General features: G+C 47.5%; 1 protein-coding gene across 1 annotated transcript in view; it reads right to left on the bottom strand.

Annotated features, from left to right (window-relative positions):
- Positions 1–2,985: 2,985 nt before the first annotated feature.
- The window catches only part of LOC142557670 (cell adhesion molecule DSCAM-like), a 416,825-nt gene continuing 403,816 nt past the window's right edge, over positions 2,986–15,994 (bottom strand). Inside the window, exons 18-19 of the mRNA XM_075669684.1 lie at positions 11,841–12,055; positions 2,986–4,712 (exon numbers count right to left, since the gene is read on the bottom strand). Of these exons, the coding sequence (XP_075525799.1) occupies positions 4,584–4,712; positions 11,841–12,055 (344 nt within the window). The 3' untranslated portion in view covers positions 2,986–4,583. The remainder of the gene's footprint in view (positions 4,713–11,840; positions 12,056–15,994) is intronic.

The following is a 15,994-nucleotide window of genomic DNA, read 5'->3' as shown; positions in this document are numbered from 1 at the left end:
AGAAGCTCACCGGTAGCCAGAAGAAAGCCATCGAGTCTCCTGGTCGTCGGCCAGCGGCATCCAGAGACGAGGCGATATTCACATGACTCGTCGATGCACGGAGAGGCGCCCGGCACGAACTAGGATGGTGGTGCACTGACACGGAGACTCGAGCGCGGCGGCGACACTCCGGATCAGTAGCCGTTCATGAATGTGCAAGAGGCTACCGAGCGCGGTCCGCTTTATATATAACCTCGCTGCTCGATATACGTCTTGGGAGCGGCAACCTGGACGTCTGACTGGTGATGAACAATGGGGCAAGGGCGCATTGGGGTCGCCTCGCTCGCGCCGAGAGGTCAGCGCGAGCTAAAGGTGTCGCCGCCGCCTCTGCTGAGGCCAAGTCCCCCCAGCTCCGCGGACGCGCAGAAGCCTGCTGCTCCGCGATGCATAGCGCGCGCCGGCCGTGCGTACAATTAACGAGAGCTCCGCGAATGGACACCGCGACGTGCGTGTGTGCACGGTGCGCGGTGTGTGTACGTACGCGCACAAAGAGGCCCGCTGCGGCCTCCGGACTCTGCGAAAGTGGGCGAGGGAGCAGAGGCGACCGCGAGCTTTCGCTCGACAAGAACGCGGCCGGCCACGACGGCCCGACCCGAGGACAACGCCGGCGGCCGCTGCGCTGACAGCATACGAAACAAGGTGCAGCAAGCTCGGAGGATCAGCATGAGTGACGCGACCTTATGTTCCTCGTCTGCGGCAATGTATAAGGACGTCTCTAGAGCTTGTTAGTTAGAGACGTTTGTTACGGAAGAGAGAGGAGTAATAGACGCGTTGATTGGCGACTTGCAACAGGTACATTCTTTATAAGCGAAATATAATAGGCAGCGTTTAGACTGCGCACCCTCATTAAATGGTTTGGTTGGCGCTTGCAGAACTCTCAGGCTGACTCGAGCGCTGAGTATTTTTAGTGTTCCTTAGTCTGGAAAAACAGCGATAATGCATTCTGAGAGCACAGCCACAGGTGTGCATCCATACAGCAGCCCGAGCAGTAAGGAGGCGCACACGCACGAGGGCCACATGCCTCCAGAACTTTGCATAGAATGCGTGAAATTTGGCTGCCGCTGAATGGACCTGTGCGTGACAAAGACTTTGTGACACCCAACTGCCACGTGGTGAATGTCGATGCAATGCATTGTCTTGCACCATCGCGAACACTGTGAAGGCATATATTGGTGGCAGGTTCGAATTATAGGCTTGAGCATACGTACCTCTTTCCATGTACATCAGAGACCGCCATTCAGTGTAGAAATTTAAAAGGAAAGTAAAATATATACCCATGTCCACCTCGTCGGACTGGAGCAGGCATAAGTCTGGCAAAATGTAAAATGAAAGAGGCATAGTAAGGCTCGCGAGCCCCATGCGGCTCATCGCGGGTCCGCATGCGACTCGCGGCTGAATGAATCGCGGTCTGGCGCTCATTTTCCCGATATTGCACGTGCAATAGTGCATCACATCTATATACGGGGCCGAACTACAGAGAGTTCTCATGAGTTTGCTCACCTGCGATTCTCAGAAGCCAGACCAATGTTTCTTAGCAGGCATAAGGTACAATCAAAAGACAATAACATTAGAATCTCTGCGGCTCCTCAATAAAGATGATTAACGCTGTTATGGCTCTCAAAGTATTGAAGTTGTATGTCTCACCACTTTCGTTGCAGTGTCTATAAGTACATAGAGACTACAACGAAACGCATCATAGGTTCAAACAAGCATTAACGCTTTGTCGAATATATCTTTATTATGTATTTCAACCGCGTATAAAACCATTTTCAATCTTCCGGGAATGTATTAACAGTGGTAGGAAATAGTTTCTCTAGAGTTAACTATGTAGCGAAACTCAAAACAGTTCAAAGCACGTGGCTGCACACTGTAATCGAATGGTCTCTGGTTCCAAAATCTTCGGGCGCGTTCACCTTGTTAGTGTCCAGGCGCCGGCGGCGGGTATACGACACACGGCGGGCGTCAGTGACAAAACAGTGAATCCTGAGAACGACGTCCGCGGCACGCTCGGCAGGTAGAGCGGGGCGCCGGTGAACACTGTTCGAGATCACAGATCGCGACGGCAGAAACACTTTCACAAGGAAAAAGAAAAACCACACAGAAAAAAAAGCATGGTGAGTCTGCTCATCCGCAGATTCCCTCATCCGCTGGCTCACTCCGATCAACTAACAGCTGGCACACTCTTACTCTCGGGCTGTGAGAAGCGAGTCGTGAAAAAATAAGTAAAAGAAAGCAGCCATAAAGTACAGCTATAGTACCTTTTCGATCAGTTACATTCCTGGAGTGCAATTCAACTACGCGCGCGTCAATACGAGGGGATAAAGAAGGATGCTTGGCAGTGGGGTTACGACATCACGGCTGCTCGCAGAGAAAAGAGTTTGCGAATAATGATTATCCTGAAAGGTTTCGCCAATTACAGACTGTCATTCGTTTGTTCGTGCTCAAGCCGAGTTACTCTCTCTCCCTTACACACATACGCTTCACACAAACCTCTCTAAAGAAGAATGTTGGCAGGTATCCAGCGCAAAAGCTGGACCGATGAGCCCTATAGTAGGAGTAGGGTAAATGTTGGGCTTTCCTTATGGTCCAGGGCAGTATCTATATCATAGTGCAGGTGCACCCGGTGGTCACCTTTCAGGGCGCAGAGCGTCTCTTAATTTGTTTAAAATACTTTCTGCAATGTTTCTCTGGGTATCAGGGCACCTTAACGCAGTCGCCGAACAGGTTCAGTGTAGAATAATGTAGGCAGGTCAATTATCATCATCATCATCATCATCATCATCATCATCATCATTTATTTATTTACCCTTAAAGGCCCTTGGCTTAGGGCTCAGTTCTTTTTCTTCCTCTTTTCTGTTGTGTGTTTAGTTCCACTCGAATATATTATTTTCTTGACGTAAGTACTTGTGTTGCCTGTTTCTGTTGATAATATATGAGTGCAGTAAATGACGAGCCTGTCGCCGTGTATTGTCACACAATATATGACAAGAAGAAACAGCAAATACTTGAATAACATGTACGAAATAAAAATTAAGAATCATTCGCATTAGCTTCAACACTGCACTAATCTCTTGAATGCCACATACCCAGTAAAAATGCAATCAGGTTCCTTATTTACTCGCTCACGCTAGAAAAATAAAGCTTCAATAAAAAATAACAGAAAATCAATGAAACTTTCATTAAGCCTGCCCTGGTCCCTGGGGTAATCGAAGAAAATGATCTGGTATGACTCCAAGTTGTGTGCCTACATTTTTTTTTTTTTATGGAAGACGGCAAAACACTGCTGGCCGAAAGCAAGCGCGTGAAATAAGGCAGATCAAGAAAACAAAACAAGAACGCACACACACAAAAGAAGAGAAAGAAAAATAAACTGTGAAAGGAGACTCCACACTTCCATGGTGCAACATCCGTAATGGCAAAAGGCCTCAACGAGTGGACAGGTCTGCCAAATTCTCTATAATAAAGACGACATGCGACTTCGAATCGAGGTCCTGTGCTTGAACTGCCGCAACGCGCGAACATGCGGTTGGATGCTACTTTACGACAGCGTTGCAAGAGCCGGAGAACTGAGGTCACTGTAGAGCGAATAAAAGAAAAAAAAAAGAATGGCAACAGCTTCTCCTAATGTTTTAAGTAAAGTGCGAGGCAGCGAACTGCGTTTTATAATGGAGTGCTCATAACGCGGGAGAGACGAAAATACGCCAGATGGGGAGCATTTGGCCTTCACATCTCTGTTTACTGAGTTATGATTCTGGCTGTTCTCACTTCAAGTCCCGCGGGCATTCATACGTGTGAGTATGCATACTTGGTGCCAAGGGTTAATCCGCGCGCTTGCTACCGGGGCGGCGGATATGACACAAATAAAACCGCACAAGCCACGCGGAGCGTTTTCAGCGTTGAAACTTGCGACTCCTGCCGGCTTGGTTTGTTCCTTTATAGCACAGATTTCTCTCTCGCATTTTGTTCATTTCTTTTGTTGCCACGGGTCTCCTTGTTTTTACTCGAATGGAGCATGAATACCGCTAACATTTGTATCTAAGAAATACTTAGCTTTATAGGAGTTTGTGATTAGTCGAGAGATCGGCAATAAGTTAGTAGATTCGACTTCGTTCCCTGTCTGTGTTGAATGGCCTGCTTCGCGTTATTTCATAACTAGGCGCACTTTTGTAACACTGACACCTGTAGAAGTCCCAGGTTTCACGAAATCGAGAACTGCTGCAATTACCAGCAATGTTCTGCTAAAAGAAAAATGCGACTAATATTGCGTTTGTCCTGGGGAAAACGGGGAGCAAACGACGTGATCGGATGATTCCTTGGTGCAGCTAAGGGAGGTGAGTGTGTTCCTTTTGTCGTCCACCACAAAGGACGGAGCAAAACGAAGCTGGATGATGATTTCTGCGACGGGGGTGGAACCTGAACGCTGCACTTCACTCAGTTCGCGCGTCGAGTTCACTTGACGCCGGTTTCTGTGAGCACTGAGTTCTGAGCGAACTGCGGGATGAGGCAGCAGGAGCGGCAGCGGAAGTTCGGCGTCCGTTCCAGGGTCACACTTGAATGTCCTCCTGGTCCTTCCTAGAGAGCGTCGACGTTGTCGTGCCGTCAGCTGGGTACGGGTTCATGTTCACCATGAGGGACTCGTAAGGCCGGTCTCGTGGCTTCGTCCTGGACAGGCTCTGTGCCGACGATTCCAAGGGGCAGCAGCGACAAAGGTGACCGTGGCCGCACGTTGTATACCGTCAGGCACCGTGGCAGGTCACGGTGGAAAAAAGAACAACAACAAGGAAGTGAGGAAAAAGAAGGAGGTAAAAGGGAAAAGAGAACGAGCAATCAAAACCAGGCACAGAAGAACATCGTTAGTTCAAAAGGGTCAAAGTAAGACATATGAAATAAAAAAAGATCAACTGCCTTGAAGACTTGTTATATAGGTACGATAGGTACGATACGCTAGGAAAACTGGGGAAAGTGCCCCATCAATGATGTGCATGCATGCTCACACACTCAGACACATTCCGGTAGAAATTAAAGGAATGAAGATGCGTTGAGATTACCGAGTTGGCCAGTGTAAGAAAGTTCACTAGAAATAGTCCGCATTGTATATTCTGTTTCTTACATGTAAGTCGACTCACCTTTTATGTGATATGTGTGCGCTTTACGAACGTCCTTCTAAATCTCTTTTGAAGCTAAGGTTGCGTGTTTTACAACTATTTGTTGTAATAAATTTCCAAGCTGCTCAGCATGCGATCATAGGTACGATCCTATGTACGGCTGCAGCCGCGTTTATAAGTAGATGGGGGCAAAATGCAAGAACGCTCTAACGCGCATTATTCGGTGCACTGGCCCTCAATGAAATCCCATGGAGAAATCCTCCACGAATGCGGCCCTCATTGCCCGTATGCTTTCTTTCTTTAATGCTTCACTTACATTAAATGATGTCGTACGTAGTCTTTTGTGGGCTATCTGAATGATTTGGACTAGTGCATCCTTGCAGCTGACACTTTCTGCCGACTACAGCTACAACCTTGAAACTACACTTCCGCAGTCTCGTTCCTAACCTTCGTTTTTATTCCCCGTTCGCGAAGAGCAGCAGCTCAGCGAGTGACATGGCGCAAGCGTTGCCGTTGTGCCTACGAGCAAAGATGCTTGACTCAGTGCGTAAGCCGAGGCTGTAAAGGGAGTGCGGCTGGCTGAAGCGCACTAAATGTCGCGCGCCCGCTTTCCATCCCTCGCCAGCGCCCTGTATCAGCCACAAGCAGTTTACTTGCGGTCAGCTCCCGTCGTCAGCCCTCCGCGAACCGGGGTGACCGGAAGGTCGTTACGGCCGCCTGCCCCATACGTGACGAATTACAAGGGAAATCTCCTGACCGTGCTTGGAACAGTGCCGCGGCGCTAACCGAGCGGAAGTTTTCGTCATCCCCGCGGTGATCGCTCGGTGTATAGCCTTCACCCTTCACCTTTCGAGATATATTAGCGCGAAGCTTCTGCAGGCGAGGATCGGCGAGAGGCGCGGGTCTATCGCGGCTCGCCCATTAACGGTTCAGCGCCTGCGCTGCTGCCGGGCTGGAGAAAGCCAGAGGGATCGATCCATTGGCTCGCACGCTCCGATTGCAGTAAGACAGCCTGCGGCGTGCAATCCTTATTTTCTTTTTCTTCGGCACAGTCGCACCACTGGTCCCGTGACCTTGTCACGGAGCAACTCGAGCGATTTGTGGGTTGATACGCTGTCGGCCGTCCTTATGCCATCGACCTGCCCCCTAGCCAGTATCTTTTGCAAACAGGGCTGTTCATAATGGGAGGTTACAAATACCGCGGCGAAGAGAGAAAGCCAGTGTAGGTGTGCGATGCGACAAACTTTGCGAGGCTTCGATGTTGGACATCGTTTCGGGCTACATGCTTTATACACCTGCGCACCTCCCGGACCATGAGCGCCTGCACAGTTATTGCAGTTCAGGGTTTCCAAAGTAAAGGAGGGAGTTTCTGAGCCTTCTGGTTCTCATACGAACAAAATCAAGCGCCTATAAAAAATAAATACACATGCTCGTCAACTCGCCACTGAGAGTGTTTAACCTACGAGTGATTTTTTAGTATCAGTGTATTGTTTTAGTCATGCGTGAAGCAGTAAAAGTGTTACATCCTGAATTTTCGAAAATTATTATTGCACGTTTAGAACATTGAAATATAAACGGAAACCTTCCATTTAGAAAAGAACAACAACAAAAAACAAATAAAGCCAACGAAGAAACAAACGCATCACATGTAAAACGAATGACATGTAGGCGCCAGCTCTTGGTCTTTACTGCGTTGCCTTATAGTCCTTTTTCCTTATAATCCGTTATAGAAGAACTGGCTCTCGCGATTAATCTCGCAGCCTCACTGCTTTCGTGACATTGAACGACAAACGTGTAAGTGCCTCCGGTTTTACGAGTGAAGTTTGTCCACATTCTGCCGCTTCTGAAACGTACCCGTATTTGGGCGAGTAACAGAACGCTCGACGTGAGAAAAATGCGCGTATTTTCCTTTGGTCCCAAAACAAAACGTTGAAAAAAATCGAAAGAAAAAAAAAGTTATTTGTTTGTGCACGTGCCAGCTCTGTGAAAACACATTTTTTAATGTTGATTTCAACGGAACAAAATAAAGAAGAACCCTGCTGGGGAAGCAAAATGTATACACGCCGCGATTAGTTAGCTATGGTGTTGCGCTGCTCAGCACGAGGTTGCAGGTTCGATTCCTGGTCGCGGCGGCCGCATTTCGTTCGATACATGCAAAAATGCCCGTGCACTTTGATTTAAGTGCAGGTTAAAACTCCAGGTCACCGAAATTAATCCAGTCACCTCCCCCCCCCCCCCCTCCTAATAAGGTGAGCCTCATAATCAGATCGTGGTTTTTGGCATATGAAACATCAGAATTAATTTTTTTTTCATTCGGAACTTCACGTTCAGCAGTATAGCTGCAAGCTGTTCGATGAGGCGATGTCGCCTTTTGGTCTGCTTAATTTGATGATGCAGAACGGTTCATATTCTCTTAATGCAATTTCTAAGCTATTTACAGCCACCGTTGTTCCAGCAGCCCGGGAGATGAAAAAAGAAATATTAAACTCGGCGGAAGACTTTAGAAACTGCAGAACTGAAGCGGCGAACATATTTTTCACTGATGGGGGCTTTCTTTCACTTCAGCGACTTTCCTTGCGCTTTAGCGTCTCGAAATAAACGAATTCATTGCATGTTTAGCTTTTTCCGAACTTTCCTCAACTTCTCAACTTGTCTCAACCGTCTCAACAAAGAAGTATGCAGACTGCTAGCCTCCCTCGCATGTCTAGTGCGGCACTTGGTATGGCATTTGCTGTACGGTGTGCGAAAGAAGGGTTGGGATGAGTATCGAAGGGCACTCTTCGTAACGGCGTTAAGGAGCCAGTGAAGAGCTCTTGTTCCTGCTTTTCCATGTTTCAATAATAGTAAATATTTCGAATATGGCGTTGTGACATGGCATTATTTTCTCGGTTTCGTTTCGCAACATGGCGACCTCTACTGGCCGCTTACGTTGCGTTATCGTGTGCGGGAAAATAAATCATGTTCACAGGCACAGCGTTTAGCAAGATTATTGCCGCCAACCATGGAACTTTACCGTCAAATGTCACGCCTGCAGCACGACCATCTCTACCGCTGTAGTCCACTCCAGGCTCTTCTTGTTATTCCCGGTATCAAAAAGAAAACGGAGATGTCAACTTTCGCCCTCAAACAAACCGTGCTTTCAGTGCTACATGACAAGCACAGAGGACGCATCCACGTTTACACAGACGGTTCTGTCTCCTCTAAAAGTTCAGCTGGAGCAGTGGTGATTCCCGCAGAGTCTGTCACCCTCAAGTTCAAGACATTTCACATTACATCATCGACGGCTGCAGAACTCGCAGCTATCCGTGCTGCTCTGGAGTTTATTGTTCACAAATCATCAGATTCGTGGTCCATCTTATGTGGCTCAAAGGCAGCTCTCCAGTGTCTGATGTCCCCTTTCAACCACGGACCAAATGTGCAACTAGTCGCAGATATCCGACTATATACTCCACCATCACGCAATCAACAAGGGACACAACATCATCTACCAGTGGATACCGGGTCACTGCGGAATTTCGGGAAATGACAGTGCGGATGACGCTGCCCGGTCGGCCCATGATGGTGCCCAGATTATACCCATACCGCTGTCAAGAACAGATGCAGCCACAAGTCTTCGCTCCCTCGCCCGCGAGCTTACGCAGAATCTGTGGAACACCAGTGAATTCACGAACGCACGTCTCCACAGATTGGATCCACGTCTGCAACTCCGCCTACCACCAGGGTTGCCACGAGCGGAAGCAACACTTCTGTGCCGCCTGTGGCTCGGCGTGGCATTCGCGAGCTCCTATTCATTCCGTATTGGAATGGCCGACAGCCCTACTTGTGACACCTGCGGCTGTGAGGAGACGATTGAGCACCTTCTTTGTGACTGTCCCCGTTACAAGGTGCCAAGAAAAGTGCTCGTGACCGCGCTTGAAAAACTGGACAATCGCCCCTTTATAGAGGAAACAGGTCTAGGACACTGGTCCAGACGGGCTTCGGCACTCAAGGCCTTAAGGGCTTTGCTGAAGTTTTTAAGGACATGCGAATTGTGCGACCGCCTTTGAATGTTGTAGCGCGTAGTATCGCGTTACTGTGTAATTTTTCTGGTTTCCACTTTTTTTCCTCTTCTTCTTCTTTCTCCTTTTATTCCCTTTACCCCTTTCCCTAGCACAGGGTAGCCAGCCGGTACTTACACTGGCTAACCTCCCTGTCTTTCCTCCCCTTTGTCTCCTCCTCCTCCTCCTCCTTCACAGGGCACATTGGTGAAAGCACAAGTACAAACGGCACAGAACGGCTACGCTTGAGTGGACGAGCTTCGTGGGCATAGGACGCTCTGCACTGGGTCCACGCGCCTGCATTGCCAGCGCCATACGGCATGCTTGCGGCCACTTGTAACGACGAGAACAGCGGGAGAGCCGCAGAGGCAAAACAGTTAACAAGCGCGTCTTGTGACCACTTTCAGCAAAGTGGCGCGGTTTGCCGTAGTAGACCTGATTTGCCGCAGTAGACGTCCTGTTTTTACGCGCGTGTTCCCGCTGTCACGGCGGAGCTGTGTTTCGTACCGTTCGCATGTCAACCTGGAATTATGGATCTGTTTCAATGCCACTTTCAAGGTTTGATGCTTGCATTTGAAAAGCCGAGGGGAGAAAAATAACTGGTTAGATTTTATTCAGGGAAGTCCAAACTCGTTAAAAGAGCAGTCGCAACTTCCTGCATGCAGCAATCCATTAAAAAGTCGTGCAGGCATAATGGACAGAAGAGCCTCTTTGGGTAAATAGCCAGGTTAAAGAGTGGTTTCTCTGACAAAGCGATCAGTTCGGTTGCTGAAAAGGCTATTCAACCAATCACCGCAAGAAACAAAACAGAAGATTGTACAAAGGCTAGGAAGAATAAATGCCGTCCGGTAGTTTGACTATACGTGAATAACGTTTTCCACAGACTGAAGAAAATTGTTTTCAAGACACGAAGTGGGCGTTGTTTTTTCAGTGCCGTTGAGAGTTAAACGTCTTTGCAAGAAAGTAAACAATACAGTGGTGAAAAACAACCGTTGTGATGTCCGGCACGAAAACAAGTTTGTCGAATGTAGCAACAAAGTCGTTTACAGCATCCCGCTATCCTGTAAAGGCAGTTACATAGATCAAACGGGAAGGTCTATTAACAAAAGGCTCCGGAAACATAATTAGTCCTACAAACAGATTGCACACCCTGGAAATCTAGCTGCGCATTAGGCGGCATGCACATGCGAACCTCTATTTTCCGATACTAAAGTTATCACGCGATCGACTGACCAGACGCAAAGAGAGATCAATGAAGCGCTTAAAATACATGTAACTGATAGATGTGTAAGAACACTTTCAATTGGTCTGTCTAAATAAAGAAAATAGAAAGAAAACGCAAAAGACAAGCATACATATGTTGTCGGGGAAGTGAGCTGTCAGTTTCAGTCTGCGTTTATTCCTTTTTATTTTATTATTTTGTGTCCGCTTTAATTCTCTGTTATATCTTGTTGTTTGGGATGCGTACATAATGTACATGCCGTTACAAAATACAAACCAGGTGTGAGTTAGCGCTTCACCTTGTCTACCTTCTTGTCGCCCTTAACTCGTCCTACGTTAAGCCTTATATAAGCAGCACGTCTAGCCATGATGCCTCTGCAACCATGCATAGGCGGAGATTCAGATGCAGCGCCGCCGGTAACGCGATCAGCATCCCGAAGAGAGAGCCGACAAAAACACTCGCGCATTCTTGCACAAAAAAAGAGCAATAAAAGACTTCTTTTCGAAATGTTTCTTCGTCGAATCTGGCCAAGTCGGATATGTTATGAAGAGACAATGAAACGAAGCACAGAAACCAACCGTATATAAAGAACAGTAAATGTGCTGTGCCCGACGCCTGTTTAGGAAGCCGGAGTTCAGACTAACTTGATTACGCGAGGTTCTCGAGCTAGCACCTAAATATAGGTGCACAAGAATTCTTGCATTCCTACCTCATGTGACTATACAGGCTAGGAACAGAAACCGCGACCGCGGGCTCAGCAGCACAATGCTACAATCACGTGGAGCCGCTGCGGCGCATTGCGGACTCAGCAGATACATACTATACGGCCCAGTTTCAAAACCCCTTTCTAGGCACGAGCTCGTAACCATTACTTTGCAGTGTGTGACAGTCTCGCACACGTGCTTGCTATACCCTAACGCGCGGAACATAAAACGCGCACCGAGGGCGGTGATTAAAAATTAATTACCGCAATTTTAACTAATTCCTGATGTTTTCTTTAAAAGGAAATTCGGCAATTTCGATGTCAGCTAGCCGTCATAGTTATTGTACATTGACTAAACTCGAGTGACACTATAGCCACGTCTACGGCTTTCAACGTCGTGTTGCGCTTTTGGGCGCGCGTAGACCACACGATGGTATGTGACGATTGCTGCACGCTTTCCATACTATGTATATCTGCACGTTTCCATTTTCCTTAATTTTGTCTTGTATTCTTCGTTAACTTTTCAGTTTCATTATTCCACATCAACCGAATCCCTCTGCGATTGCCGCCCCCCCCCCCCCGGTCATACTCTTGCTTTATGCGTGCTCTCCATTTTGGTCAACGCTTAAAAAAAAGGAAAACAGAGGAAAGAGCGCCTCCTATAATGCAGCATAACTTTCGATTTCAACCATGCGTGAGCTTTATCGTCCCTGGCACGGCAGCATAAGACACACCTGACGACTGATGTAAATGTTGTTGGAGCGGTGATCCTTGAGGTCGGAGCGCCTCTTGAGCGTGTTCCTGCCGTCCAGGTGGTTCTGGCATCCCGCGCCGTCCGCGCCGCTCCCGTCTTCCGCCGCGGCTCCTTCTGCTGCTCCTCCGCCCCCACCGCTGTGCAGCACGTCATAGGGCATCGCGTACGGGTGCCGGTCGTCCTCGGTTTCCACTACTGCGCGTACGAATTAGGAAAAGACTTGGCGTTTTGTCGCGAACCTGGTTTCTCGCTTCACGGGGTTCAAACTCGAGAACGCACGCAACAGCGCTGAGTGGCTGGCCGCTGCCACGTGTAGTTTCCTACAAACATTACTAGAGGAAACTCCGGCGCTGCGACTGCTCCACTGCCATGGGAATGATGGTTAGTATACATGGATTTGACTGATCTTCGAACGCTCTTGTGGCATCAAACGTTCTTGTGGAATTATTTCTTACGCTTTATCTTTCTAAATTTCCGGGTACTCATAGCCCTCTAAACACTGCGAGGCAAAAATATGCAATAATTAAGCACATGCGCAATCATTGCGAATAGTTGTATTTATACAGCAAGAGTTTGTTAAAAATAATCAATTTGCAAAGTAACAAAGCCGTGTGTAGGTAGATGGACGAAGTCTAAGCAAATTGATGTTCTGTCAATTATTGATATGCTGGCTGAACTGCCATACTTGGAGTTTTTTAGTAGGACGAGGGGTGGATGCAGAGGGATTCGGTTGTTGGGAAATATATATAGAAATCATAGCGCCAGAGTTACCTCTGGTAATTTTTTGTCGGAAATTATGTGACTGTAGTGCCCACACGTGGTAAGCATCTGTAGCTTAAATGTTTGTTTCTTAAGAGTCTAAGTACAAGACAAAAAATATTTCGATTGAAGTTAATTTAATTCTTATCAACTGCTGAGCCATCGCTTTACCCAATGACAACTGCGACATGGTGGCAGATTTGTACGCCCGCGATTAACATGAAAGGGAACACAAAAAATTTATTTCAAGAGGCTACAATGACTGAACACACATGTGCCGCATAAATGTGTTGAATGAGACAATGTTCAACGGGAAAGCTGCATATGTTGCATACTCAGACGTCTGATTTGAATCCACACATCACGAACGGTAATAATTGAAAATAAAGTCGGTGTTCCCTCTCATATCGCTCACGACTGTACAATGTACAAATAACAGTTCAAATTAAACCACTGTATAGCAGAAAAGCAGAAGTAATTGAGGGGCGGGGGCGGGGGAGTATACTTAATGATAATCTAGGCGGATATTATTCAGGCAGAGCATTAAAGGCCGAGAGTTGGTTCGTTTAGCGACGCATTTTTCTATTTTTGCGACCGGTGACAATTTTTAGCGACGTGGCATAACAGTCGGCGACATTTTAGCGAATTCGAAGTTAAGAAACTTTCTACGAAAATTACTTTCCTGAACGTGCTTTATTATCCAAAAGCTACAGAAATGGGGCCGAAATTGGCTGTACGGCGAGTGGGCGCTGTGACCACAATGAAGCAACGCTGGTCTGTGTTCGCGGAGGCCGTACGCTGCCTTTAACTGCGCCGAAGGAAACAGACTCACAGGTGGGTGAGCAACAGCGACGCGTGCATGCGATCTAGGATGCCACGCATGGTGCGCGGCGCACGTCTGGAGGCGATGAGGCGCAGCGGCAGCGGCGAAAGAGGCCGTCACACGCCACAACACGCACGGCCGTCGTGTGCGGCACAACCTGCGGATTATACGGCGGTGAACTCGCCAACTTTTATCCTTCACTTTGCTTCCAGCGGGCCGCTTGATAAATTGCTATCGGCTTCGGGTACGTGTGCGTGAAGCATCGCGCGGACATTAGCGGCTCGATCCCTCCCGCCGTCCCGTCAGAGACAGGGCACGTGGCCCGCCTCTTCGTGCAGTGTGATCGACTGACGCCCTAACTTGACGACGGTATTTCGGGAGAGCATGCTCGTTGGGCTAGCTTTAGGGAATGACCTAGTCGCGGGTGAATCAATATCTTCTACTTCTCGAGAGAAAAAAAAAAAGAAAACACTTTGGATGAAGCCGGCAAATGAAAAAGGCAGGCTATAGTACATGTTAGCTAAAACCTAATTTTTTGCGACCTCTGCCTGTGCTGTTACTGTCCACGGGGACGAAAGTGCAAGCGCGAAGAGAAAATGCGTGTACCTGCCACTGCTGAAAACGCTTTTCAAAGGCAGTCCGCGTATTTTGAAAAGAAATTGAAATTAATGAAAGCGAATTGTCACTGCGACGCGTTGATAAAATCAGCCTTGATGAAAACAAGAAAGAAGTGGCTTTGTTGCAACGAGTGCGGGAAAGTTAACCTATGAGAGGCGTTCGAGGGGCAACAATGCCTTGTTTTCCTTTTTGAGCAGCCGGCCGCCCTGGGGCACGTTCTTCCTGCCAACGCCTAAACTTTCGCAGATGGAAAGAGCGTACGATTCAACCACTACACTAGCGTTGCACCCGTTTGGGCCTTTGCTACATCATTTTCTTCTGTTTTGGAGACGGCGCACGTGCTCAGTTTCCCTGAGAACCCTTTCAAGGAACACGATTCAGGACTATATTCAGACTGTCTTTGTTAGGTTATCAATTCCGCTTCAGTGGAGCAGTATGCGCGCAGTGTCCTCTATTCGATCGTTGCTAATCGAACTCCCAGTTATGTATGCATTCTGAACAGTTAAAGAGTGAAGCCGTTAAAAAAGATTTGAAACATGAGTACTTTTTCGATCTATCGTTTCAGTACTACAAGCAGCTTGCAAAGAACTAAAGCATTAGTCTTTTGTCGAAACCCATATATAGGAGAGCCAATAACCAAAGTAATTATGATCGACATCCAACTTTTAACCCTGTTTATTGTGAATGCACGAAGTGTAGTGTGAGTAAATTTGAGAGTAAAGTGAGGTGTGTGTACGTGGCTGTCCCGAATAGAAAAACGTTGCTACGCTCGTACAAGTGCACTTGCGGAGTCTTTTGTCCAGCATAACCAGAAATATAATTACTAAGTGAGTTACAATAACTCTCGCATCATCAGCTACCTTCATCAGACAAAAAAAAAAAAAATTTGGGGACCTTCATGTGGATAAGCGGCCCCCTTTTCACTGTAAACTCTAATACTCACGAAATAATAAACGAGGCAGTGGACTGTCCAGACAGACAGACAGACGGAGAGAGAGAAGTCGATAGAGTTAAATGATATTAAAAGCAGGGAGGCCCACCTGAGGTACATTCTTCTAGCCAGCTTCTCTGCGCTGGGGGAAAGGGAAGATGGAAGAGTCTCAGCAGTGCGAGCAGCCGGCTTCGCGAATAAGAGCGACAACACGACACAGAATGCCACTTGCTGTACAGCTGTGCTCACTACGCAACCATTCGCGAATATAGCGGGCGTTTTCGCGAAGACTGCCAAAAATGCTTAAACTTGGAGCACTAGAGTGGGAAACACGTATTCTTTAGAAACCGGGTTATCTGGAACGGGGGACGTCTAGAAATAGGTTATGTGTTGTAATTCTTTGTCTTAATAAATTTCTCACTTAATAATTAAATACAATAATTAATTTACTTGATTATCGCAGTTATACGACTACGGACCATGTAGTGTTTATAGCTACTGAGGAGGTGATCTCGTATCAGTTTTCAAATCACAGAAAGTGTCCTTCTCCTAGCCCTGCGTGCAGCTCGAGAAAGTTGCTCACTTTTTGCTGGAAAACTAAAACGGAGGCTTGAGGAGCGCAGAAAATCATATGCAGAAGAAATGTAATCTGTTGCAGTCTTATAACGTCTCCTGTTCTGTACCATGTAAGCCAAAGCCCCTTCCTTAGTTTTTTTTTTTAATTCTGGGATTTTATGCGCCAAAACCACTATACCTGATTATGAGGCACGGCGTAGCGGGGGCCGCCGTATCATTTTTGACCAGCTGGGGTTCTTTAACGTGCACCCACTGCATTTCCTTAATTTGACGCGGTGATTACATGCCAAGGGCATACCCGTGGCGTGCCCTTAGCTTTACTTTGATGTCGAATTCCAGTACATTGGCCAACAGCTATCATGAGCAAGCTAGATGTTAACCTAAACGGTCGCAGCGGGCGCGATCATCACTTCGTCAGATATGGCAG

This window comes from Dermacentor variabilis, chromosome 1 (assembly GCF_050947875.1).
Source record: "Dermacentor variabilis isolate Ectoservices chromosome 1, ASM5094787v1, whole genome shotgun sequence".
Taxonomy (NCBI): Eukaryota; Metazoa; Arthropoda; class Arachnida; order Ixodida; family Ixodidae; genus Dermacentor; species Dermacentor variabilis.
Note: the sequence above shows the minus strand (reverse complement) of the source record. Positions and strands in the feature narration are given on the sequence as shown.